This window comes from Phascolarctos cinereus, unplaced genomic scaffold (genome assembly GCF_003287225.1).
Source record: "Phascolarctos cinereus isolate Bilbo 61053 unplaced genomic scaffold, phaCin_HiC Scaffold_5;HRSCAF=322, whole genome shotgun sequence".
Classification (NCBI taxonomy): domain Eukaryota; kingdom Metazoa; phylum Chordata; class Mammalia; order Diprotodontia; family Phascolarctidae; genus Phascolarctos; species Phascolarctos cinereus.
Genome location: NW_027555958.1, coordinates 450,156,352 through 450,183,388, shown reverse-complemented (window position 1 = coordinate 450,183,388; position 27,037 = coordinate 450,156,352). Strand labels below are relative to the sequence as shown.

Below are 27,037 nucleotides of genomic sequence, written 5' to 3'. Positions count from 1 at the left end.
TGACTTACCAGGGAATGTCCCCCTGCCCCTATGTATGAACTCAAGTTTGTCAAGACCAGTACTATCTGGCACACAGATGATATTATTATTGTTGTTGTTAATTGTTATTTTCATTCTGTTCTCATCTTGTTCAGTGGAGTTCAGGTAGAAGCAGTCCTTGGGTAAGCTGGGGAATGCAAAGAAGGGCAAGAAGCCTGGTCCTTGACTTCAAAGAGCTCCCAGTCCAATGGGGGAGATACCATGCACAGAACGATGTTCATTCGGGATCTATATGCATATTACATGTGTGATACATGTACACACACAAACTGTATAAATGGAAAGGTAACCACAGAGAGACGGCCCTTTCAATGTGTAGGAACCAGGAAAGGCCTCTTGGAGAAGGGCTTTAGCTGAGACCTGGAGGAAACCAAGAAGCAGAGGTGAGGAGGGAGGGCTTTTCCAACACAGGGCACAGAGTCTGGAGATGGAGTGTTGAGTTCAGGGAAGTCAAGGAGGCCTCTATCACTTGATCACAGGGTACATGGAGAAAGTAAAGTTGCATATATGGGGAGGATTTCCATTCAGTCCAAGAACTAACTTCCTGTTGGTCCAACAGTAGAATAGATTCCCTTGGGGAGAAGACAGTGAGCCTCCTATGATGGCCCATTGGAAGTGTAGTCAGGTGGATGGGATTCCTTCTCAGTTTTGCTCCTATGATCCACCTGGGAGGACCCATGATTCTACAGGAGCTTAGAGGATAGAGAAATGAGTTAGTAAGGTTAGCAAGTTATTGGGCTTTAGTGATTAAGTTTAACGAAGGCAAAGGATTTCTATTAAAGTTGGTGATTTTTTTTAAACCAGCATTTTTGAGGGAGCCCTGGGAAGTGGTTTATTTCAAGTACTGAGAAAAAAAAAAGAATCAGGAGTTTTATGTTGATTCTGCTCCTTCTTGCTGATGTGTGGGACATTCCAGGAACGAGGAGGCAGCATGACCCTTGGCATGCCAGTGGACATTTGCCAAGTCATGTTTAAAGGACAGCAAAGAATCCAGCTTGGATAGATCACAGGGTGCAGGACGGGCAATGGCTGGATGCTGAAAATGGATTTCTAGGCTGGGGCTAGCCTGTGGAGGGCTTTGAATGTAGCCATTTATCCTCATAGGAAATAGGGAGCCATGGAAAGTGTTTGAGCTGCTCCAAATCAGTGGTCAGTGATAGATATTTGATGGCCATAACAGTTAATGACTTCTTTGACTTCTAGCCTGGCTGACTTGGAGCTGTAGGGTCTTTGCCCAGTCCACTTCCTTCTAGAGTCTTACTATGCTGATCTCCATATCTGGATGGGCCTCCATGGGAAAGCAGATGGCTTGTTTATTGCCATGAATAGTAAGGCTGAACTCTAGTCTCGTTATTCTGGAAAAGCCCATTACTGTGTTCAAGCCAACTGTTTCCTGGCTGTGATTTACATATCCCTCCCACAGGAGTGGATCAGCTTCCCCCTGCCTGTCTCTGGCAACCCCCCTTGACACCTGGCTGTTGGCGTTGTCAGTCACTGCAGAGATGCTCAGCATCTCTCAGGTAGCACAGAATGACAAGGTCTTGGGTGACAGTCTCTGAGATGTCTGTAAGGTGGGGCAAGAGGGTCTAAGGAGTTAAGGGTTGATTGTGGATGGGGAAAGTTTCCAAGGATGGTCAGCTCCATCCTGGGACAGCTACAGCAAGTTATCCAACAGGGATGCCTTGGCCATCTCAGTCAGAAGGGCATTTGGGAGTGGGGAGGTCACTTAGGTCTGGGGCAGTGATTAGATGATATAACTTCTTTAACTGGGCACCAGACATATGCTGAGAATGACCTCAGGTAAGTCATCTCCCTTCCCAGGCCTTAGTTTCCCCATCAGTTAATTGGAAAGGCTTAAAGTAGACTAGACAGATAATCAGTAAAGATCTTCTGTCCTGTGTTCAGCTGTCCTCCTAGATCAGCTCTCTTTCTTTTTCCTTTTCTTTCTTTCTATCCTTCTTCCCACATCTCTCCATTCCTTCCTTTTCCCTCTTTCTCTTTTCTTTTATCTCTTCTTTCTTTACTCTCTTTTCCTCTTCTACATTTTTTCCTTTTTCCTCCTTCTATTCTATACTTTTTTTTTTCTCTTCAGCACTCTTCTCCCCCATTGCTGCTTCTCATAGAAACACCATAATGGATCAGGGTTATACTCTGGACCTCTACCCAGTAGCCACTGACGTCCTTCCCTAAAGAGGACATTCAAAGCCGTCCTCTACCACATGGCTGGGCATTAAATGACCAGACGTGAAATAGAGGCTATTATTTCTTGTAGAAAAAGTGTGGATTTGCAGTCTGGAGACCTGGTGTCAGATTTTAGGGACCACAGTCTTCATGTCTACGTGGTCTTGGGCAGGTCATCTACCTCTTTGGGCCTTGGTTTACTCACCTGGAAAACGAGGGAATTGGACCATGATCTCTAGTCACCATCCATCCATTAATCCTGTGAACTAAGTTATGTTGAAAGAATTGAGACCATTTCGCTTAGGGAGAAGAAGATTCCTGGAGCCACGAGAATTATCTTTATGTATTAGAAGGGCTGGCACCTGGAAGAGGGATTTCATTTGTTCTTCTTGGCCCCAAACAGTAGAACTAGGAGCAGAGGGGTGTTGGTGGGGAAGGGGAATTGGAAGGAGGCAGATTGAGGCTTAATGCCAAGAAGACTTCCTGCCAATGTGAGCTGTCCAGCAATGAGAGAGGCTGACTCAGAAGTCGAGCTTCACTCTTGACCCAACCATTGCTGGAGGCCTTCAAGAAGAGGCTGGTCAGCCCCACCATCACAAAGCTTGTCAAGGGATTCCTGTACTGGGAAGAACATTGTCCTAGGGACCCTCTGAGGTCTGTTCCAGCCCTGAGATTCTGCAGTTCTCTCAAATGTGATTTGCCAACTTCTTATTTTAATTAAAACCCCCCAAATCCCTGCATCTCAGAGTGACAAAGCTAGGCGGGCTCTTTCAGGGCGGCCAGCCCAATTCCCTCATTCTGCCAAGGAGACAAAAGCTTAGCGAGGGGAAGGGACCCCTGACCCCTAGGCCAAACAGCAAGTCAACAGAGCTGCTCTCTTCCACTGGGGCTCACTCAAGTCCAGGGCTGCTTCCAAGCCACCAGAGTGACCTGGTACCTCACCTGGGGATAGGGAAGCTTGGAAGTGGAGAACAGAATACCATGAGTCCCCACCCTAGAATTGCTGCGCCCTCACCAATTTATTTATCCCCTAAAAGCCCCAAGCTCAGCAGAAGCACTGGATCTCCTCTGCGGTCCGGTGATCAGAATGCTTTTTATGGGCTGCTAAATGACAAACCTGTTTGTTACCTGCCTACATAAACATTCACTTGCATTAGCCCCGGAACACTTCATTTTTATTAGCCCAAGCGTTATCTTTTTATGAAGACACAAGGGCTGCATAAAATTAGGGTGCACATGGAAGACGCAATTTACATTTTCCCTCAGTCAGCAGAAATGTTCCAGAGCCAAATCATTTGGGTGTGAGGGCAATGAATGGGCATGCTAGCAAGAGCAGTGCCTACCAAGGGCCCTGGTAATGGCACCCACGATGTGCCAGCTGCCAGGCTGGGCAAAGACAGCAGCTCTCAGGAAGGCCCCTCAAGTGGCCTGTTTTGGAATAGATGTGAAGATAACAATGGCCATAGTAAAAAGAATGCCTGGGCTGCCAACCAGTAATTATGGCTGCCTAGAGAGGGAGCCAGCTGTTTGGGGGAGGTTTAGAGAGCATCCCAGATGGAGGGAAGGTGGGGATCTAAAGCCCACGTCATGTCTAAAGGTCTGTCCCAAGGAAGTCTGAGCCAGAAGGCTAGGTGATGTGGACCCCAGTGGAGATCTCATGCTGGGAAGCCTCTCTATCCATCCATGACCTCTTGTCCTGTGCAGTCTTTAGTCTATGTGTATATGCATACATGTATATATACATGCATATATGTGTACATATGTATATGGTGCACGTGTGTCTATGTCGATATAGCTATATATATCTACATATGGATGGATGTATCTATATCTATCTATATTCTCTCTCTCTTGACATACACACACACACACACACACACACACACACACACACAAACACATTATTTATCCTTACCAAATTATGGAAGAGGATTGGAAGAGATCTTAGAACACAGAATAGAGAATGTTGGAGCTCAGAGAGACCTTGGAACTTAGAACATAAAATGTCAGAGCTGGGGAGAGCCAGCAAACACAGCTTCAGAGCTGGTAGGGACATCTAAATGCAGAATGTCAGAGTCTGGAGATCTTAGAACATAGAACACGGGATGTCAGAGCTAGGGAAGACCTTAGCACAGGGAACTGAGAATTTCAGAGGTGGAAGGGACCTGAGAAAAGAGGACGTTAGGGTTAAGAGTGAATGGAAGAGCACGTGCTCTGAATCTACTATCCCAGCTCTCCCTGGCATAGATGAATCTCCTATACACCCTGAGGGTTCAGTGGGTGGTACTGAGGGGTTGGGAGTTGTCTTTCTCCAATAGCTCATGAGTCCCTATTAGGTACTTCCCCCTCACCCAAGATGGTCACTTAGCCAGAATTAAGTAGCTTTTAGAGAGGGATATTTACTAAGATGTAAGAACAACTGGTACCAAAAAAATCCCCCAAATGTTGGACCCACTGTCCCATAAATTCATACTGAATTGAGAGAGGAAGGAAGTCTAAGCTGAGAGAGCATGTGTGGCAAAGGGGTAACTCCCAGCTCCTGCTTCCCCTTAGGCACAGTGAGTGGATCTTCTTTATAGAGCTGTCAATCTGAGTCCAGTCTGTCCTTCGCTCCTCATGTAGGCATGACTATCAGCTGTTTCAGAGATGACACGAGGATGCCACTGGAAGGATGGGAAATCTTCTGGACCTCTGAGGTTCACTAGGTCTTCGTTCATGAGGTCCATGGGGGTGGGTGAAGATGAAGGCCAAAGTCAAAGTGCTCTTCCCCCTCCTCCCCCAAGCAGCCTCTCAGAGGGGTTAGGTAGAATACTATCCTCACTTGCTGCCTGCCAAAATCGCTGTCCCTCAGTTGGCACTGATCTATGCACCAGATTTCCTCATCCAACCTGGACACTCTTCCTCTGCATGGTCACTCCAGCTCATCAGTGGCTCATTAGAGACAGCTAATCTAATCAAAACCTTTTCACACTTGGTTGCAATGCCTTCAATTGATTTCATTCAGTTGAGACATATTCCTTGGTTGTGGTAACTGGGACTAGAAGTTTATTGTTTTATTTAAGTAGGATGGGGGTACTTTCCCACCCTTACACTTCGAACATAGAAGAGGGAATGAATGTCAAAGCTAGAAGAGATCTTAGAACATGGAAATGAGAATGTTACAGTTGAAAGTGATCTTGGAACAGGGAATGGCAGAGCTGGAAGGGGCCTTAGAACAGGGGATGTCATTCGATTTGTCCATTAGGAGATCATTAGTATCTGTGGGGGAGTGGTTTCGGTAGAGTTGTGAGGACAGAAACCTGTTGCAAGGAGATGGAGAGGGTGGATGAAGAGGGAGGAATGTTGCTTTCCAAGTTTTGAGGGTGTCCATGACCTCTGCTCAGGCCTCACCCTTTTTGACCTCTTGGCAATTTGAATCTGTGGATGATTGCCCTCTGAGAAGCTCTTTGCTCCATTCTCGCCTTCTTTCCAAACTTCTCATCCTCTTGCTGACCCCTAAATGTAGAGGTTCCCCAAAGCTCTTCCCACCAAGGAGAGGTAGGTGTGCAGAGGAAGAGGTGGGGATTCTGCTGGTAATGGAGGGAAGAGACCCCAAGAAGAATGCTATCTGACATCTCTGTAAAGTTTACAAAGCATTTTAAATGTCATTGAATCTGTTCTTCACAATAACTCTACAAGATATGATCAAGAAACTGAGGCTGAGGGAAATGAGGCAATTTGCCCAGCATCAGCCAGGTAGTGAGTGTCTGCAAGTAGGAATCAAGCTCCGACCTTTCTGACCTCAAATCCAGCATTTATGTAGTGCCTACTACATGCCAGTCACTGTGCTAAGCGCCTTATAAATATTTATCTTATTTGATCCTCACAACTGCCCTGGGGTTATTATCTCCATTTTACAGAAGAGGAAACTGAGGCAGACAGAGGTTAAGTGATTTGCACAAAGCAAGTAAATGTCTGAGGCTGGATTTGAACTCAGGTCTTCCTGACCCCAGGCTCTATCCACTGCACCACTGGTGGTCATTTGCGTCCTTGCTGGCCACATGAGCCACCATTCAGGGCATCCCCTGGCCCTGCCTCCCTGACATCTCTGATTTTTCCTCTTGCAGGGAACCTCCATGATGGAGCTGAGCAGAAGGTGGTTTTCATTACAGGCCGCATCCACCCTGGGGAGACCCCCTCTTCCTTTGTGTGCCAGGGTGAGTATCTTAGGGCCCCAGGAGCTCCTCCCTTGCCCCCTCCCCTCCTTTTCTCAGCCATGTTCCTGGCCCTCCCTCACAGGTGTCTGGAACAGCTCAGTGTGGGACAAAGTAACAAGCTTAACCTTTTAGAACAAAAGAGGCCTCCCCGGGCCATCTAGTTACCATCCAGTGCCATAATCTCCCTTACAGACTCCTCTTTCTAATGATGGAGAGCTCACTACCTGTCAAGGCAGTTTGTTCTATTGTACATTCTGATGGCTAGAAACTCTTTTCTAACATTGAACCAAAATCTCCCTCCTTATAACTTCTTTCTGTCAAGCCTATTTCTGCTGTCTGGGGCCAAGCAGAACAAAGCTAATCCTTCCCCAATCTGACAGCCCTTCAGATATGTGAAGATGGGTCTCCTGTGTCCTCCCACCGCCCACCCCCTGTCCCCCACCCAGCTCTTCATCTCTGGAGGCTAAATATTCTGAATCTTTTTTCCTGATCCTTCTGTGATATCCCAGCAATGGATAAGATACAAATCTGCCAAAAGACTCAGATGATGACACCCCCTCCCCAAACTCCCTCCCCAGCAATGCTTCTATTCTAGGCTGTATCATTTCATTCTCTAGATAATCACCAAAAGGAACAAGCCCTGTCCAAAAATGGAATGGGCAGCTTTTAAGCTATCACTGTCTTCAAATGGATGACCACTTTTGAGAGGTATTGTAAATAGGACTCGTTACCCAGGGCAGGAATTCCATTAAATACCCACACAGGTCCCTTCCAACTCTCTGATTCTGTTTTTAAAAAATTCTGTGAACCAAGTCATAAATTCAGCATTGCCCAGCTATTTTCTCTTTTTTGGACAAATAATGTCACTGGAAATAGTCTCTGGGAGCCTGGCGGCCTTGCTCTGTCTCTAATTTCACAGCTCATTTGCTGTGTGACCTCTGGCAAGACACTTAACGTCTCTGAGCATCAAGCCCTTCATCTGTAAAACAGGGATAAAAACCCTGCCGTCAGCTTCCTCTGTATACTTGGGACAAGAGGGAGGAGATGCAGAGAGCAAAATTAGGGGCAATGGGGATTCATTTCCAGAGGCTTAATAGGATGTCGAGGTGGCAGGAACTTTGGAGGTCATCCAGGCCAAAGGCTTCATTCAAGAGATGGAACCAAGGCCCCCAGAGGGGGCTTTATAGGGTATGGTGGGCATGGAGCTCAAAGACTTCATTAGAACTGCAGTGCCCTTTGGGAATAAGAGCATTAGGAAGAGCTTCCTAAGAATGAGAGCTGTCCAAAAGTGGAATGAGCTGGCCGCCTCAGGAGGTAGTGAGTGCCCTGTTACTGGAGGTCTCCAAACAGACAGAACTCCTTGTAAAGTGTATTATAAAAGGGATTCCCATTCAAGTAGAGGTTAGATAGGATGACCTCTATGGTCAGCTCTGAGGCTCAAGGGTGCTGTGACCTTGTCTTCCCTGGATGGGTGGGTGGGTGGATGGATGGTTGGGTGAAGCAGTGGTTTTTTTTTTTTCCCCAAAAATTGAAGTAGAGAACAGGAAGGGTAGAAGACAGTGATTCCCTTTACCAAGAACGATCCGGAAGGGCTGATATCAGGATGTCACTGGCAGACAATCTTCAAAAACGCAAAGAAGGGTCATGGTGTGGAGCTGGAGACAGGTTCCGGGAATAAGAATGCCAAGGACTAGGGGAGGCCGAGTCAGCTCTGGGATCCAGGTATAGGCATTCCTTCGGGTCCAGCTCCTTCCTGGAGCATCTAAGATCATAACCATAGTACCTCAAGCTCCCCTCACCTCTGACATTCCCTGTCCTCAGGCCCCTCCCAGCCCTGACATCCCCTGTTCTCAGCCCTTCCCAGCCCTGACATTCCCTGTTCTCGGGCCCCTCCCAGCCCTGACATTCCCTGTCCTCAGGCCCTTCTCAGCCCTGATATTCTCTGCTCCACATTTTATGTCTGGGGGTGGGGATAAGTAAGAGTTTGGGCTCTTCCCACCACAGGTGTAAGGGAAAGCTGATTTTTCCATACTGTTCCAATTAGAGATCTGCCTCCACTTCCTTCCCTGATCCACTTTTGAACTTCAGAATCACAGAATCCCCAGACTGGAGGAAGCCCCAGGCCATCTTGTCCAACCCATCTGTATTGGGTCAAGAATCCTGCCAGTAACATCCTCAGCTGGCCAACCTGCCTCTGCTGGAGCTCTCCCTGGAGAGGAGCTCCTTCCCCCTTGAGGCTCCCAGGCTACATCGGGGCCTCGTTCTTAGGGGTCCAATGCCCCTCTTCACCCTCCCTCCACCGAAGCAAAATAAATCTCATTTCTCTTCCCTAAGAGAGTTGGTCACATAACTTGACAACCACCAGTTTCTACCTGAGCCTTCTCAGGCTAAGCCCCCAGGAATTCACTGGCGTTGTTCCAGGTCACAAGGGCTATTTGTGGCAGAGCTCGAGGTCAGACCAAGGTCCTCAGACGCTTCACCTAGCCCTGTCTCCACTGTGCCGTGAGTGGAGGAGGGGGACTCCTGCATCTGGTGTGAGTTGGGAGAGATGCCTTGTGGAGTCCCTTCCAGATCTCTTAAAAATCCCATTCTTCTGTGATGTGGCTGCCCAGCCCCGAGAAGAAGTTCTTAAAAAGTGTGGAGGTCCCAACAAGGGAAAGAGGGAGGAAGGAGACATTCCTGCTTGATGTGATTAGCAATGAGGGAAGGGGTAGGATCAGAGAGGGCTTCCTGGAGGAGGTGACCCTGACCTGAATACTGGATGCCTAATCTCCTTGGGAATTCAGACCCCAGCTCTCTGCATACAACAGGCACCAAAGCAATGTCTGATTGCATTTGTGTGACTAGTTTCAGAGAGAGAGGCAGCCAGGAGTGAGAACAGTGTTGGAATAGGAGTCAGGACCCTGGGGCTCCTGTAGGTTGAAGGAACTGGAAATGTGTCATCAGGAGAAGAGAAGATGCAGACAGGACTTGCTACTTGGTAGAGCCCAGTAGATTCCGAGCTGTGGGAATCAGGGTCTGTTCCTCTCATTTCACTTTCTTGTTTTTTCGTTTTTTCTTTACAAGAACTTTACAATCTATAGAATACTTCACAGTTTACGATACACATCGCCATCACCCCAGCTCCCATTCTGTCTGTGCTCCAGGGTTCTTTCAGCCTGTGAGAGGTACAAGGCAAAGGAGCCTTGGATTTAGAGTAAGAGGTCCTGGGTTCAAATCTTGGCTCTACTAGCTGTGTGACCTTGAGTAGGTCCCTTTCCCTCTCTTGGCCTCATTTTCCCTTTCTGTAAAGGGGGTTGGCCTAGAGGATCCTTCTGGTCCCTCTAGCTCTCTAGCACTAAGTTTGAACATGAAGCGAGGTTGGGCAGACCTCGATTGTCCCAACAGGGGGGGCTGGGGAAGTTGGCAAAATTGAATTCCTGTCACTCGGACCATATGTTCCTCGTGACTCACAGTCCCACTGCTTGTCAGCATCTCTGCTGCAAGGCTGGGGCAGAGCCTCCCCGAGCTGCAGCCTGAGGGTAATGATCCGGAAACCGAGGCTTAAACACTACTTAAAGGGGCCCTGCCATGAATCTCTGGTGTGGGTTCTCCTCCCCCACCCCCACCTCCTGAAGCAGGTAGGCAGGCCTGACTGCTCCCTTCCCTTGATCAGACCCTTCAGGGGAGACCTCATCACATGCTGGAGAAAGCAGAGAGGCATGTGACCCAGTGACAGGAGTACCAGACTTGAAAAAAGAGACATGGTTTCAGATCCTGCCTCTAACACTTGCTACCCGTGTGACCTTGGGTAAGTTCCCATCCCTTTTCTGGGCCTCAATTTTCTCCTCTGTAATATAAGGGTGTTGGACTGAATAATCTCAGATTCCTTTCTGCTCTAAAATCTCTGGTCCTTTGTGTCTCCTGGGGGAGAGTCTAGCTATGACACTATGAGCCCCCACCGGTGCATTTACCTTTAGTAGGGAGCCACTAGACACAATTAGCTGAAAAGCAAAGGGATTTTACTTAAAGGAGCATGATAAGAACAGTAGCTGGCCAACATCCGTCTTCCCCTCATGGACCTGGGACACTCTCTCCTACAAATATACAGAGCTTGCTGGCTATAGTGGGCACACATTTGTGGAAAGGTATAGGTGTGATGAATACACGTGGCCAAGGCAACTCATACCTCCAACCATGATCTCAATTTGCAATAGGTCTCTGCTAGGCAGGTTACATAGCTGAGATACCTGAGTCTGCTCATCTCCCCAGCTCAACTCCCAACCACCAGGCTAGTTTTCCCTGAATCCATAACTGTCTCTGTCCTCATGCTCCTGGCGGTAACCTCCAATGACTTCCTCTGTTTCTGTCTCTGTATCTCTTTGAGCCTCTGTGTCTGTTTTTCTGTCTCTCTCTCTTTCTCTGCTCCCTGCCGGATGTGTCATTTTCTACAGTTTGAGCAGCTCTGCTAATGGTGGGGTGGGAGGGCTGAGGGGAAGAGAGAGAAACCCCCCTCCCCTGACCTTCATCACAGGGGGCAACTACACACAGCTGCTTCCTGCTTAGACTGTATCTCAGGGCTGGCAAGCTTGCTTTACGAGGGCCAACAGGACAAGGCCAGTCTTTTGCTGGCCAGAAGAAAGCCGCCCCTCCATTTCGATCATGGAGACGTCCTTCATAGGAGTAGAGGCACCTGTGTGTGCTGTGTTCTTCACGTTAATGCCCCATCTCTGTGTTACTGTCTCCTTCTCTTCCCCCTCTCCCCTCCACACAGATAGAAGGTTCTAGCAGAATGGCAGCTCTGGGGATGTACTTGTCTGCATCCCCTGCACTTAGTAAATGCTGGTTGACTCATTACCGAAGCGCTTGTAAACTGTACTTTGTAAACTAAATCACCTTCTCTGAATCCCAGCTGGTTCTCCTATAAAATGGGGATAAAATCCTTGCCCTGGCCAGGGTGTCAGGGCCAGCAAGCTTCCAAGCTGGCATGTGTACCCCAATCACCCAATCTCGCCTCTAGTGCAATTATCATTATGCCCCAGGTATTCTGCCTGGCCTGAGAGGGCAGAACTAGGAACAACAGGGTTAGAAGAGGCCTGCTTAGGAGACCTACCCCAAAGGGGAATAGGCTACCACGGGAGGTAATGAGCTCCCCATCACTCAAGGTCTGCAACATGTGTTTGTTGAGTTGAATCTCTGACAGGTAGGACCAGCCACTTCAGATCTGTGTTTTCCTTGGCTGCCTGTTTAGCAACCTGGATTATGGCCCGGGCTAGGAGTCAGGGGACTTGGGTTTGAATTCTGACTGTCAGTGACTTTCTATGTGACCCTGACCAAGTCCTTTGCATTCTCTGGGCCTTGGTTTCTTCCTCTGTAAAATGAAGAGGTTTGAGCTACTGTTCAGTCATCTATGAATCTAAACCTGTTCCTTGATCTCTGTCCTCTCTGCCTCTGGCCCTTCTCAGGCTCAGCTCTTTCACTGGTCACCCTTCATTCCTACAGTCTAAAGCTGTTAGGAAGGCTGCATTTGCCTCAGACCCTGGCTTTTTGTGGTCAGAGGGTGAGGACCAAGTGAAAGGTTCATGACATATTAATAATGATAATAATAATACTAGCCAATATTTATACAGTGCCTACTATGTGTCAGGCACTGTGCTAAGCCCTTCACAATTATTTTCTCATTTGAGTCTCATAACAACCCTGGGAGAGAGGTACTGTTGTTTTCCCCATTTTGCAGATGAGGAAACTGAGGTCCAGAAAGCCAATAGTGACAGGTCTAGGACAAAACCCAGGCCCATGCCACGCAGCTAAAGAAGCATCCTTAACATGCTCCAGCCCTACCCCAGTCCCATCCCACTAACAGGATCAAGAGGTTTTTAGAGGCCCCTGAGTCCAAGCCCCTAACTTTCATGGAGGATGAAATTGAGGAAGAGGAGGAAGGACTGGCTGTGAGGTATACTGCTGGCACATGGCAGAGCCAGGGTTCAAACATGGCCTCTGGTGCCGAGTCTACAGCCCTTGCCATGGCCCACACTGCCTCCTCTTCCATCCCTTTGAGAGCAGGAGTTGTGGGGAGGCTCAGTATGGCAGGCAATTGGAGCTTCTCTCTCCCCGCCAAGTCCCTGATAAGACGACCTTGGGCAGCCAGCGAGTGCCTGTGTCCTAGCTGCTTCCATCTGTCTGGGAGCCCAGTTCCCACCCCCTACCTGTCTGGCCGGCTGTTGTGCGAATGGATGAAGTCTGGAGGGGGAGCACTTGGAGACGGCCAGAGGAAAGCAGCTGGTTCCAGGCTCCAGGACACCTTGGGGCTGTTGGGGGATGGCCAGTCTCCACAGTGCTCTTTTCAGAATGCTCGCTAGTCTAGGACCCCATGTGCTAAGCCGTCTCTGAATCTTAGCACTCGAGAGGCCTTTCAAGGTCACGTAGAGTCCTGGGCTGTCGGAGCTGGGAGGAGCCCCAGAGGATGTCTAGTCTAGACTGGGCCTCAAAATCTAGCTCTGTCTCTTCCTCCCCTCTGTGACCTTGGGCAAGGGCCTGTCCGTCTCTGGGCCTGTTTCCCCTTGTGTTCCATGAGCTGGCTACTAGCTGACCGCTAGCATCTCTTTTAGCTCCTATGGACTATGATTTTACCAATGGAGAAATCGCAGCTAAAACCCTAGCTAAGATGATAGAAGCTCAGAATCTCTGAAGTGGAAGGGACATAAGATGGTACGAAGCCAACCTTTTATCCAGTGCAGCCAGCCTGATGGGGAGTGTGCCAGACTCGTATATCCAGTGACAGGAGCTCACTGCCTCCTCAGGCTGACTGTTTTGTAATCCAGTAGCTCTGATGGTTAGAAAGCTCAACCTCATGTCAAACCTCCTTCTCTCTCCCTCGTCATTGCTTCTAGCTCTGCCCTGACTTCCAGGATCTCACAAACATGGAATATTCAGAGATCTGAAGTCAGAGGACCTGAGTTTGGATTCTCCACCTGCCTCTTAGGACCTGAGTGGCCTTGGCCAAGATTCCCTCTCTCTTTCTCATTGGCTGTCCATCCCATTCTTCACTGCCGCTATTCCAAACCTCCTGTGGCCCTCCTCCCACCCCAATCCTCTCCTCCTTTATTTCACTTAAACTATTGAAGCCATTTCCCAAGAGCTCTCTCTGACATCATCCCCCACTTCTCTTCTCTTTCCTTCCAGCCTCTGATGAAGGGGCGGTTCTCCTGGCCGAGGCCAGCCCCTTGATTCCAGCCACCTCCTCCAGCAGATTGTCCCCTCTGCCATCTTCCCTCTCTCAATAATCTTCATTCTCTCCCTATCTCATGTCTCCTTCCCTGATGCTTATGAAGAACATGTCCATGCTTCCCCCATCCTTAAAAACAATCCTTTGATTTGTCCATTCCGATCAGCCATCTTTGGGTATCTCTCTTCCCCTCTTGGTTAAATGCTCTCAGAAAGCTATCCGCACCTCTGCCTCTACCTCCTTTCCTCTCACTCCCTTCTAAACCCTCTTAACTCTGGCTTCCAATCTCCTCATCCAATGGAAGCTTCCCTCTCTTCATTGCCAGCTGAGGTGGTCTCAGAGGTCATCTCATCTGTTTTATTTGTCTCATCCCCCTCGTTTTACAGGTGAAGGTAGTGACGCCCAAGGATGATGCATGGCTTGCTTGGGGCCACACTGGCGGTGGGTGGCAGAGCCAAGATTCAAGCTCAGGCCAATCCCAGGCACCATACTTGCTCCTAGGGCACCTCCTTCTTTTCTTGGCCTTTGGCCAGCCTCTCTTCCTGAATGTTCTCTGCTCTCTGGGTTTTTCAGATGCTGCCCTCTTAATTCTGCTAGCTGTCTACCTGTTCCTCCTCAGTCTCCTTTGCTGGTTCCGTATCCCCTTCCCCAGGGGATGTTCTGTCCTGGGCCTTCTCTATTCTCCCTATACTATGTCACTTGGTAGCCTCATCAGCTCCCGTGGTTCAGTGATTCTGTCTATGAAGATGGTTCCCATATCCATTCCCATATCCCATATATCCAGCCCTCACCTCTCTTCCGAGCTGCATTCATACATCTTGAAGTCGATGTCCCATACACATCTCAACCCTCACACATCCAAAACAGAACTCATGACCTTTTCCTCAAAAAACTCTCCTCTCTTATGAACTTCCCCCTTTATACTGAGGGTACCACCACCCCATCAGTCACCTTGGCTTGCAATCTAGATGCCCTCTTCAAAGCCTTGCACTCACCCCGCATATCCAATCTGTTCTCAAATCTTGTAATTTTATAATATCAGTCATATATGTCCCCTTCTCTCCAGCCAAACAGTCTAGTTCAGATCCTCATCACCTTTGACCTGGGTTATCACAATTGGCTCTTAACCTGTCTCATCTCTCCCCATTCCAATTACTCCTCCACACAGAGGCCAAAGTGACCTTTTTTTTTTTTAAATTTTTTTTTCTTTTTAGGCAATTGAGGTTAAGTGACTTGCCCAGGGTCACACAGCTAGTAAGTGTCAAGAGTTTGGTCTGAGGCTGGATTTGAACTCCGGTCCTCCTGACTTCAGGGCCAGTGCTCTATCCACTGCACCACTTAGCTGCCCCAAAAGTGACCTTTCTAAAATGTAGGTGTCACCCTTCTCATCCTCCCACCCCCAGACCCACTCAGTAAACTCCAGTGACCACCAATTACCCCCAGGATCAAATATAAAGTGTTTGGATCTAAGCGTCCTTCACACCTCGGCCCCTTCCTGCCTTCCCAGTCTTCCTGACTTGGATTCCCCTCCGTGCACTTGGTGGTCCAGCTTCTCTGGGCTCTCTGCTGTTCCTCACACCTGACCCTCCATCTCAGTGTCACACCTTGGCACTGGCTGACCTGATGCCTGAGATGCTGCCCCTTCTCAGCTCTACTCTGGGCTTCCTAAGACTCAGCTCCAGCAGCACCTTCTCTAGGAGGTCTTGCGCAGCCCTCTGTCCCCACCCCAGCTGCTCGTGCCCTCCTCTGACACTGCCTTCCATCTACACTGCATGTCTTGTATGTTCCTAGGCATTTACATGTAATCGGCCCGGTTAGAATAGGAGCTCCCTGAGGTCAGGAGCCCCTCTTTTGTCTTCCAGCACAGGGTGAGTGCTTAATCAATGCTTATTGACTGGCCGACTTCACTCATCCAAGCCTCGGTTTCCTCACCTCAGAACTGAGTAGGTTGGGCCGGATGTCCTCTGGGGCTCTTCTCGCTCTAGATGTGTTCTAGTTCTACGTCTACCCGAAGATCCTAATTTGAAGGAAGAAATGCTGTGTTAGTGGCCGAGCCAGAGCTGGAGCCAGGGGCATGCATAGCAGAAGGAAGCCAGGCTTTGGAGTCGGGGAACTAGGGATGGGGTCTTTGCTCCGTGACCTTCTATAAATCACAGCCTCTCTGGGTCTGGGTCTTCTTCTGCAAAATGAAGCAGGGTCTCTGTGATGGTGGAAGGTACTACGGGCCAGGTGGGAAGGCACAAACACAGGTGCTGGGGAGAGTGGAAGACATTCTATGGAAGGCCTGTGGATCCTCTGGGCAGATAAAGCCAGGGAAAGCTCACCAGCTAGAGGAGAATTGTCTTGGAGGGTAGAGAGGGAAGGCCATTATGTTTGTATGAACAGATTCAACTGCTTAGCTTTTCTGGGGGTGAGGGGGAATGGTGTAGGTGGGTCCTGCAGCCCTCAGAAAGCCGAGGGAATGGGACTCCCAGAATGTCAGAGGCGAGGAGGACCCTGGAGGTCCCATAAGCCAACTCCTGCCTGAGCACAAACCTCCAGAGGCAGCACCTCCCGCTCTTGGACAGCTCCAAGGCCTAGGACAGTCTTCAAGCCAAAGGCTGCCTTTCTGTGACTCCATATATGCCGCAGCCTCCTGGTCTTAGCCTCTGCAGCCAAACAGAACAACCCTTTGGGTTCTTAAAGATGGCTATTAGGTCTCCCCTGAATATTCTCTAAGATAGTCATCCCTGGTTCTGTCAACTGGTCCTCATGAGATGTGAACTTGAGGCCCTTTACTAGGCTAGTAGTCATCCCTTGAATGTCAATGTCCTTCCTAAACTGTAGTGCCCAGGACTGAACCCAGTCCTCTGGCTGTGGCCTGACCAGAGGAGAGAACAGTGGATCTATCACCTCCTTATCCCTGGACACCAGGCCTGCCTCTCTTGATTAAGTCGTCCAAGATCACACTAAGTTTTTTGGCTTTGATTCATCCTGAGCTTGTGGTGCGCTTGAGTCCCCAGATCTTTTTCAGACAAAGCACTGTCTTTGTTTCCTCCTCCCCACTGCCGTGTTATCCTGTAAAGTGATATTTTGAACTCATGTGTAAGGCCTTCCATTCATCTCTTCTTCTTCATCATTCATCATCATCTTCAGCCCAGTGTTGCATGTTGTGCCTGATTTTGTGTGACCTGCATGCCCTTAGGGTTAGCGGATGTCCCTAGGAATCTGAACAGGAGAGATGACTAGGCCCAGGGCAGTAGTAGCAAGGCCTGCAAGGGAAGTAGGGGAGCTGTCCCTTGTGGATTCAGCCCATCTAGCCAGTTCCCAGAGATGTGGATGCAAAGCTTTAGGATGCAGCTGAAAGAGTGCTAGACTTGGAGATGAGGGCCAGAGTTCAGACCTTGGTTCTGCTCCATACCATATGGGACTGTGGGCAAGTCTCTTGCCCTCCCTGGCCTCAGTTTCCCTACTTGAATAATAATAATAATGATAACAATAGCTAGAATATCTATAGCACTTTCAGGTTGGCAAAACACTTTGCTTATGTTATCTCATGGGATCTAGTGGGCATTATTATCCCCATTTTACAGATGAGGAAATGGGGTTGTTTTGTGGGCACCAGATGAGATAGTATCTACAAAGCAGCTCCCTGACTTCAAGCTGCTCTCTAAACGTGAGCTATTATTAGACCCGACAAGCGCTCCTAAACCCCACCCCCCAATTTGGACCAGTTCTACTTGTCAGGAAGCTTTTCCTTCTACTGAGTAAAATCTGTCTGGCTCTGCCCTCTGGGTCCGTGTCATATGACTTGCCCCCTCCTTTTCCTGGTCACCTGGATCCTTAAGGATATATTCTATGCTTCTCCCTGCACCCCCACTCCATCATCATGGGTCACAAGCACACCACACACTGCCTCTCCACTGCACTGGGGGGCTGAACAAAATTTTGTTTTGAAGCACCTGCTGTGGAATTCTCTGGAGACTGCATTGTCCCCATGCTTGTCAGCCACACATCTGGTGAGATAAGACAGAAGGACCTCTTCCAGGACCAGGGGCAGATTCCAGGTGACCAGTGGGGAGACAGGGAAGGTCACAGTCGGAGAAGGGGAATCAGGTGGGGCAGCCTAGGAAATGCCCATAATGTCATAGGATTTAGGGCTGAAGAGACTTGGATATCTAATGCAACTCAATCATTTTTACATATTAGGAAACTGAGGCTTGGGAGGGGCACAGCCGAAGCTGTCCAGCTAGTGGGAGCACTGTGACTTAGATCCAGGCTGCTTTCTACGACCACCACACATATTGGGGCTGAACATTATGGAAGGGCTCAGGTCCTGGAGCGTGGACACTAAGGAGTGACTCTTTTGGCCGTGAAGGCAGGTAGAAGGTGATGATATCCATATGCCTTCGGGGATCTGGCTTGGCTTAGGATGCCAGGCCTGGCTGGTCTGAGGTCAAGCACCCATTAGGAGACAATAGCCAACATGATATCTCTTTGCCCACTGAGCCCACACCAAAGCAGATTTCTTAATTTGTTTGTTGGTCTTCATCTGAAAATAACAGTTTGCTGGTAAACAGGAAGGGTAATGATGCCAGCCACCCTCGTTAGTGGCTAATAATTGCTTAATTTGTCCAGTAATTGACCTGGGCTCCCAGCGTGGCCTGATATCATGTTGCAGGGTGCTCAGCAAGCCAGGTCCCGTTAATGTTACCTTCGAGAGGGCTTCTGGAAGCTGAGCTCCTCCGTGCCCGAAATTTCCTCTTCACAGATGAGCAGATTAATTGGCCTGCCAATTAGGCAGCTATTAAAAGCAGGGAGGGAGGATGAAAGAAGGAAGGCAGCTGCCCAACCAGCCAGGGGGAAGGTCTGGATCTGCTGCCCAACCTGCAGCCGGACAGCTGGACAGAGAGATGCTATTGACCTCAGCCAAACCCCAGGGAAGTGGAGAAAAGGAAAGCACTGGTAGAATCCCAGAATCCCAGACCTGGGAGGGTTCTTAGAGATATCTAGTCCGATGCATACCTGAAGTAAAAAACTCTTATTCTTCCTCCACATGACAGCCTGTAAAACATTTGAAGACACTTTGTCTATCCTGTCTGCTTCTGCCACCCCCCTTCCAGTCTTCTCTTCTGGAGGCTCAACGTGCCCAGTTCTTTCAGCTGGTTCTTACAGGATGTGGATCCCAGGCCCTCCCTATTCTGGCTGCCCTCCTCTGGACCCTCTTCATTTTGTCAGGGCTCTTCCTAAGTGATAGCACCCAGAGTAGAATGCAGTGTCCCAGATGTAGCCTGACCAGGACCAAGGACAGCGGGATTTACATCCTTATGGACCAAGTCTCTCTTAAGGCAATCCAGTGCTTCATGGGCTTTTCAGCTGCCCTGTAACCCTGCTGACCCTTCTCTGACTTGCCTCAGTAGCAGTTCACTTAAAACTTTTCCCCAGGGAAGGGGTCCCAGTGCTTTATGGGACCATCAACACAGACCATAGATTGGCCAAGCTGTAATTCACTCTACAGGCTGGCCATCCCAACTTGCATCTTATAGGGGAAACTGAGATACTCATGTTCAGAAGGTGACAGAGTCACCTTTATCTTAGCCTGATAAAATAAAGAAATCAGCCCCTTTTGGTGAAAGCCCTAAGTGAGAGCATCAGCATCCGACTTCTGTAGAAAGAGTAGCGGGCCCCCCATCCATTCCAGGGACACCAGAAGGCCTCTTGTGTCCACCGCCCTGCCGAATCCCTCTCCCAGCTGCTGGCTGATGTCACCAAATCTGGCCTGGCTAAGTGACGCTGGGAAATCCACTTAACCTCTGTCTGCCTCAGTTTTGTCGACTATGAAAAGGAGATAATACCTCCCAAGGTTGTTGTGATGTTCTGTTTTGTACCAGAATAGAATTGTCCTAGAATTGGTGACCTGTCTGCTACTGAGTCAGTGGGGATGGCCACAGTATTGGCCAGGTGGGGAGCACTTTTAACGCTGCCTCTTCCCTCCTCTTCCCAGGGATCATTGACTTCCTTGTGAGCCACCACCCAATTGCCCGAGTCCTGCGGGACCACCTGGTCTTTAAGATTGCACCAATGTTGAACCCTGATGGAGTCTACTTGGGAAATTACAGGTAAGGGATACTGGAAAGCTCATGGATGGGAGCTTTGGGGAAGCAGGAAGAGGGCATAGAAGCATCCTAAAGCACAGACTTTGGGCTGGCCATTACCCCAGGGGATGGTCAGCACCAGCTTTGGGGAGATTAGTTCTAGGGTCCCATAAACCAAGTATTCATCACCCCCCTCAAATTACAGATGAGGAAACTGAGGCTCAGATAAAGGAAATGTCCTTCCTGGCCAGGGTCACAGAGCAGCTTGTGGCCAGGCTGGGACTACAGCCCCCCCCCCATGTTTAGCTACTTTAAGCCTCAGGTCAGAGAAGTTCACAGATAATCCTCATAGTGGGGAGAGGCTATTGGGTGCCATGGACTGGCTCTAGATTGGATTCCCAGCTTTGCTTCTCCTGAGCCACATGACACTGAGTGAGTCACTCACCTTGTCTGGGACTCATTTCTCTCCTCTGTAGAATGAGTGGCCTGGGGTACATGATGTCTCAGGATCCCTTCATGTTTAAATCTATGACCTTAGATCAACAACTGACCTTCCATACCAGAGCTCAGGGTCAGCCCACCTCTCAGGAGACAAGGGCATTACAAACCACAGGTCCTTTGCCCTTTCTGGAGTGGGACGATGCCCCATTTTGGGGGCCATTTTATTTTGGTCTCCTCCCTAAATCTAACTATTCCTTCAAGCCCCATCTTCATCTAATATTCTCTGAGCACTCCTGTGTCTGGCAGGCTGGGTTTGCTTCTGGGAATACAAAGATGTCGGCTTGGACCTTGCCCTCAAGGACGTTAAGGGGTGTCAGCTCCCCTGCACCGTCAGAGGTGTGAGTTGTCCTGGCCACAAGGATCCCTGGTATGTGCCTCATCATATGTTCACTCATCATGTTTGTTCTTTCCATGTGTGCCCCATGGTCCTGACTGCACTCTGCATGTGTGCCCTTCCCTTTGGATGCCATGGTAACCCATGGAAGAGGGTGCTCCATGTGCACATGGTGGAGGGGGTAGAGTTCTTTTCATTTTATTTATTAAGCTGTTTGATTAAAAGAGGCAGTGGGGCATGGCAGAGAGGGAGCTGACCTCAGAGTCATGCCACACACTGGTTGTAGGATTCCCAGCAAGCACCTTATGCTTCCAGTGCTCTGGACATCTCTGTAAAACAAAAATTAGCAGTGAAAGCAGGTAGGGAGAGTTTCCTTATCCAGGAGTTCCCTGGATCAATGAAATCACAGGTCTAATCCCAACCCCAATTTGAGTAAATGTCTTTTGTTTGAACTCACATGGCTTCTGTCCGTCCAGTGAAAGTACGGTCACTGGTGAGGGCTTGTGAGTAGGTATTAACACACAGAGGGCCTCAGGCCTGGAGTTAGTATTCCAGAGCACCGCCACGCAGGAGGTGATGTGCATTTGGTGTTTGTGGCTTTCTACCGTAATACAGAGAGGCCTGGCATCTGGGCTCTGAAGATCAGGGCTCAAATATTGCCTGTGCTCCTTACTACCTGAGCGACCTTTAGAAAGGCACTTACCAGGGCAGCTAAGTGGTGCTGTGAATAGAGCACCTGCCCTGGAGTCAAGGGGACCTGAGCTCAAAAAAAGTTCAGACACTTGACACTCACTAGCTGGGTGACTCTGGGCAAGTCACTTAACCCCACTGCCTAGCAAAATACAACAAAAAAGAAAAAGAAAGGAGCTTGCCCCTCTACCCTTCATAGGGTCGTGAACTGTGGATTTGGGACTAGAATGGAGCTCAGAGGTCATTTACTCCAATCTAGATAGAGAAACTGAGTCCCGGGGAATCAAAGTGTCTTCCTCAGCATATGAAGAGGCAGAGCTGGTATTCAAACCCTAGTTTCCCAACTCCAAATCTGTCATCTTTTCACAACATCTATAAACCTATCCCCTATGCTCCTAGGTAGGGGTGGATCCTAGGAGGCAAGCAGGGCTTGGTTGGGGGATGGATGGACTTCATCAAGCTCCGGCCTTGGAGTCAGGAGGACCTGAGTTCAAATCCGGCCTCAGACACTTGACGCTTACCAGCTGTGTGACCTTGGGCAAGTCACTTAACCCCGATTGCCTTATCCCAAAAAACAAAACAAACCGAAAAACCCAAAAGCATCTGTGAGATGACCTTGGGGAGATGTGTCTGTTGGAAAGGTGAGGCTTGTTAGATGAGTCGTGTGCATAGATGAATGCGATTCCCCAAACGCTGAAGTACCCTAACACTCTAGTGGGTCTGGGACCTCGCTGGTTCAAGGGAGTCCTTCAGCAATGCAGATTGAAGCCCCTCCAGACCTGCCCATATTCTCTCTTGCGTCTGCCACAGGGGAAAGGGAGGCATCACCAAATTTACTTTCCTGTTTGAGGTCTTTTGACAACCCGAGGATTTCACGGAGCCCAGTAGCCACCCAAATATAACCTAAGACTGAATATAGTAAGTGAAAGAGGTTGGCCTCTGATATCTCCCTCCTCCAAATATTAACTCTTGGACCTGAAAGTGACTGTACTTCCTGCCACCACCTTTGACTCAATGAAAGGCAAAAATCAAGTGAACAAACAGCCCGATGAGGAGAGTTGTCAAAAGTGGGATGTACAGCCTGGGCAGGTAGTGAGTCCCCCATCCCTGATGGTTTTCCAGCAAGATGACCCCGTATCAGGGAGGTCTTGGCCAGGTGGGAGCTGGACAAGATGTCTCTGGGATGCCCTCCAACTCCGAAAGCCCAGGTTCCCCTGCGCTTCTTTCCTCTGCCCCTTCTGTTGCCGCCCCCGCTTCCTAGCCAGTTTTCTGGCAGATGAGAAATTCTGCAGCCTTGAGATCTCTTTGGGGGCCTGGCTGCTTTTATGATGACAGAGAGGCAATTACTATGGTAATGCTTCACTGCAGCTTTCCCCCTCCCCAAGCTGGGTCTGGTGGGAGGGGGATGGGGGGGATGGGGAGGGAGAAGAGCTGTTGCAGGGAAGGACTCCGGCCCCATTTCTATGGTAACAAAAGGTAATTGTCGTTAAATTCCAGTTAGGCACTGGCAGCAGGAGGCCCTACCTGGCAATTATCGATTTGTTATGCCCAGAAACATAAATAAGGGCAATAAATGGATTCCGAGGTCCGGGGTTGTTTGCTTATCCCAGGCTCCACGGAGTACACATGACAAACACCTAATTAAGAAGAGAGATCCAGCCAAGTCATTTATCTTGTCATCTCGAGGTAGAGAGCCCCCGTTTGTACAGGGAGGGTGGCTGATGTCAGTTACACGTGCTCCGAATGAAATCTGGGCACGGTACGGCAGAAAAGCTGCTGTGTCGGGACCAGTGCGCAGCTGTGTGACCTTGGACCAGTCACCTCTCTGGGGACTGTCTTTGGCCCTACGCAAAATCATTTCTAGGGCCCCTTCTAGTTCTGATGATCCTTGTTCTAAGGTCTTAGAATTACAGTCATAGGACTTGAATCCAAAACCCTGCTCCACTGTTTACTAGCTGTGTGACTCTGGCCAAGTCACTTAACCTAGATGGGCCTCAGTTTCCCCATTTGAATAAGGACTCTCATCCAGGCAATCTCTATGGTCTACCCAGCAGAGTTCTATGTTCTAGTCTCTCCAAGTCCTGACATCCCATACTCTCTTCTAAGCTCCCTCCCAGTTTGAACTTGATATCTCGTATCCTTAGGTCTCCTCCGGTTCTGACTGTTCTGTGTTTTAAGTGCCATTCTGGATCTCTGACATTCCTCCATCCTGTGTTCTAAAGACATTTCCAGTTCTTGAGTCTGTCCTTGACCCTGAAGGGCAGAATGAGGAAGAGTGGGATGTGAGTTACAGAGAAGCCGATGTTGGTACCATATAGATTGGGCATCGTTAGCTTGTGACTTCCCAGAGGACAGGGATGGTTCTGTCTTTCTGTGTCCCCAGCACGTAGTGGTTGGTACACCATAGGTGCTTAATAAATGCTGGTTGCCTTGGTGATTTGACATATAAAGAGCAACTGGATAACAATGAGGGCTGTCTGACAGTGGAAGGAGGCACCTTGAGAGGTAATGATCTCCCCGTCATGAGAGGTCTTCACAAAAAGCCTGGACAGCTCTTTGGGATGCTGGCATTCAGTGCTCCAAGGAGGACAGTTGGAAATAGGGGCTGTGACTTCATGTAAATCTGACTGGCGTGGCTCCCCACGGGATGCCTGAGAACCAGAACCGCATTCTGGGCAGAGAGACTTTTATCCCTTCTGTGGGTCCTTTGACGGCATTCAGTATCTTTGCAAGGAAACTCCAGAATGGGTCACGAATAGTCAGGCGTGACTTAAACAACTGAACAGCACACGCTCTATTGGGCAGCTAGGTGGCGCCATAGTGCATAGAGTGCTGGGCCCGGAGTCAGGAAGACTGATCTTACCGAGTTCAAATCCAGCCTCAGACACTAGCCATGTGACCCTGGGCAAGTCACTTCACCCCGTTTGCCTCAGTTTTCTCGTCTGTAGAAGGAGCTGGAGAAGGAAATGCCATGGCTAAGATCTGTAAGAACCATGACAGAGGGAGGGAGGTGGGGAGACCAGCTCTGCCCTTTCTGCTTCCAGCATGCATTGGAGAGGGAGTTAGTGCTGTGGAAAGCAACAAAGAATGCCATATTTGCAGAGCTGGGTATTTGAAAGTCAGTCTATCAATAAGCATTTATTAAGCACCTGCTGTGAACCAGGCACTCTGCTAAGTGTTGAGGATACAAAAAAGGGCAAAAACATGACCCCTTCCACCAAGGAACTCCTAGTCTAATGGGATGTAGACCTGACCCTGGCCAGGACTTGGGAAAGCTGGGAAAGTGCAGGGGTTCAGGGCCAGCTGTAGGCTGCGGCTGTGCCTCTACTCACTCAATTCCCTCCCTGGAGACAAACAAAGTAGAAAAAAACTGAGTCAGTGAGAAAGGTGACCAGGCTTCTAGGGTTGGCTCTGCCCCTAAATCCTATTAGGAAGTGGGGCTCTGCCCCAGGTACTGCATCTCTCCAGGTCTCGGTTTCCTTTTCTGTAAAATAGGGCATTTGGGCTAGATGGCCTCTGAGGTCCTGTGACAGGAGCAATCTCCATATTTGGAGATCTTTTCAAAGAAAACCAAACCTCCCCCTGGTTTGGTGTGTTGGCCCCGGCTTGGACTAGAGAGTGTTTGGAAGCCATTTCTAGGCCCTTTCCCGACATCCCAGCACTCACATTCAATCCTCCCAGCCCCACGTCATTAGGAGATGATTGCCTCAATATGGGGAGAGACTGCATGGAGCCGGCCACACTGGCTTGCCCAGTTTCCATTTGTGACAAATGGGAGCAGTTCGTGCGATGACTCAGTCTGTGATGAGGATTGGGCTCAGCCTGGGGTCACCGTCCAGTGGAAAAACCGACAAAGGGAGATTTTATTCTCAATCTGACTCTCACAGATGAAAAGAAACTGATCAAGTGGATGGGAAAGATAAGGATCTGGGACTAAGTGACCCTTCCCTCCTAGAGACAGAGGTGGAGGAAAAGAAATCCAGGTGTGGTCTGACAATGCCCCTTGGTTTGGGGAAAGCAGGCTTCAGAGAGGGATAAGGAAGATGCCCTGGACTTCTAAACCCCTTCTTGATTATCAGTCCATGGTCTTAGTATTCTTCCAGGTCTCACAGTCTGCATTTATTAATCCTCTGACAGGTGAAAAAAACGATGCATAGATGGGAGGTGACTGGCCCAAGGTCACCCAGCACGCTAGCAAGAGAGACAAGATTAGAAGCTGGTTCCTAGCCTCCCACTCAATCTGCACCTTGTGCCATGAGCTAGCCCCTGGCCTCTTCTTCTCCTCGGGATGAGTCGTCTCTGGTTCTCAGTGTGTCCTCTATAACCAGAGCCAGGTTTCTCTCAGGGCTGGAAGTCTAATCAAGAAACTAACCCACGAGAGCTCTCGGCCAAAACCAATTATTTAAATCACTTTCATGTTGCGGCTCCCAGAAAAGAGCCCAGATGGCCAGCCAGCGTGTGGAGGCGGCTTCTGCCCCCGTGGTGGAAGTGTACCACATCTTCAAGGCAGAGCGGCTGAGTCTGTTGGAGAACTGGAGGCTCTTGAGTGGGGGCAGCCAGGGACTGTGAGCTCAGAGCAGAGAATTCGGAGCCGGGTTAGACCCTGCCCCAGCTCCTCGTGTTGCCTGGATCCCTCCCTTCCCCAGACTGGGCTCCGGCTCATCTTTGGTCATGCCCAGAGCTGGGGAGGTGTGGGGGCTCAGGCTTGATGGATGTAGGTGTCAGGCTGTGCTGCAGTGGAAAGACTGGCAGACAGGAGAGCTGGCTTCTAGTTCTAGTCCCACACTAGATTCTTAGCCTTGGCTAAATAGAATACTTTGTTTGTAAAATAATAAAGTTAGATTAGTTATCTATAAGTATCCCTCCCAGCTCTGATATTCCATGTTCTAAGGCCCCTCCCAGCCCTGACATTTCTCTGTTCTAGAGTCCAAGACCCTCCCAGTTCTGCCATTCTGTATTCTAAGGCACATCCCTGCTTTGACCTCTCTTGTAAGGCTCCTCTGGCTCTGACATTCCCAGTTCTAAGGTTCCTCCCAGCTCTGACATTTCTCTGTTCTAGATTCTAAGGCCCTCCCTCCACTTCTTGTTCCACTCTGACATTCCATATTCTAAGGCCCTCTCAGCTCTGACATTCTAGATGAGGAAACTGAGGCAAACAGGGTTAAGTGACTTGTCCAGGGTCACCCAACTAGTAAGTGTCTGAGGCTGGATTTGAACTCAGGAAGATGAATATTCGTGACTCCAGGTCTGATGATCTATCCGCTGTGCCACATAGCTGCCCCCAACACCCTACCCTTACAATTAGAAATTGGGGATCACAGAAACCAGGCCACTCCTCCAAAGGCGGCTCAGCAGAGAGAAAGCTAATCCCCACATCCTGCCAGAATGCTGTGCTACTCCGCAGTGGTCCTTGTGTCATACCAATCTGGGTGCATGCTGGGCTTCCCTGGTAGACGAGTGTCTCCTCCTTGAGGACAGGTGCTGACTCAGAGTAGCTTTTATCTCTGTAGCCCTAATGCTGAGCGTAATGACTACTTGAATTGGAGCCAGCTGAGTTGAACTAAATTGAATTGAAAATCTAGGCTTCCTGACTCTTATTCTAGTGTTATTTCTGTTCAGAAAGGAAGCATGATGTCATGGAGAGAGCCCAGAACTTGGGGTCAGAAGACCTAGGTCCTACCCCAGCTTCCACCACTTATTAGTGACGTTGGACAAGTCCTTTCTGTCTCTGTTTCCCCTTGTCTTCCTCCCAGGGTTGCCACGAGACTCCAGGGTAAAGCTCTGGCTGCCCCTCCTGTGCTGCCACTCTGTGCCCCAC

The 27,037-nt window shown here is 49.3% G+C and overlaps 1 protein-coding gene across 1 annotated transcript in view; it reads left to right on the top strand.

Annotated features, from left to right (window-relative positions):
- Window positions 1-27,037, top strand: part of AGBL4 (AGBL carboxypeptidase 4) — a 900,343-nt gene that overhangs the window by 826,407 nt on the left and 46,899 nt on the right. Inside the window, exons 7-8 of the mRNA XM_020987710.2 lie at window positions 6,327-6,416; window positions 19,604-19,718. Coding sequence (XP_020843369.1) covers window positions 6,327-6,416; window positions 19,604-19,718 — 205 coding nt within the window. The remainder of the gene's footprint in view (window positions 1-6,326; window positions 6,417-19,603; window positions 19,719-27,037) is intronic.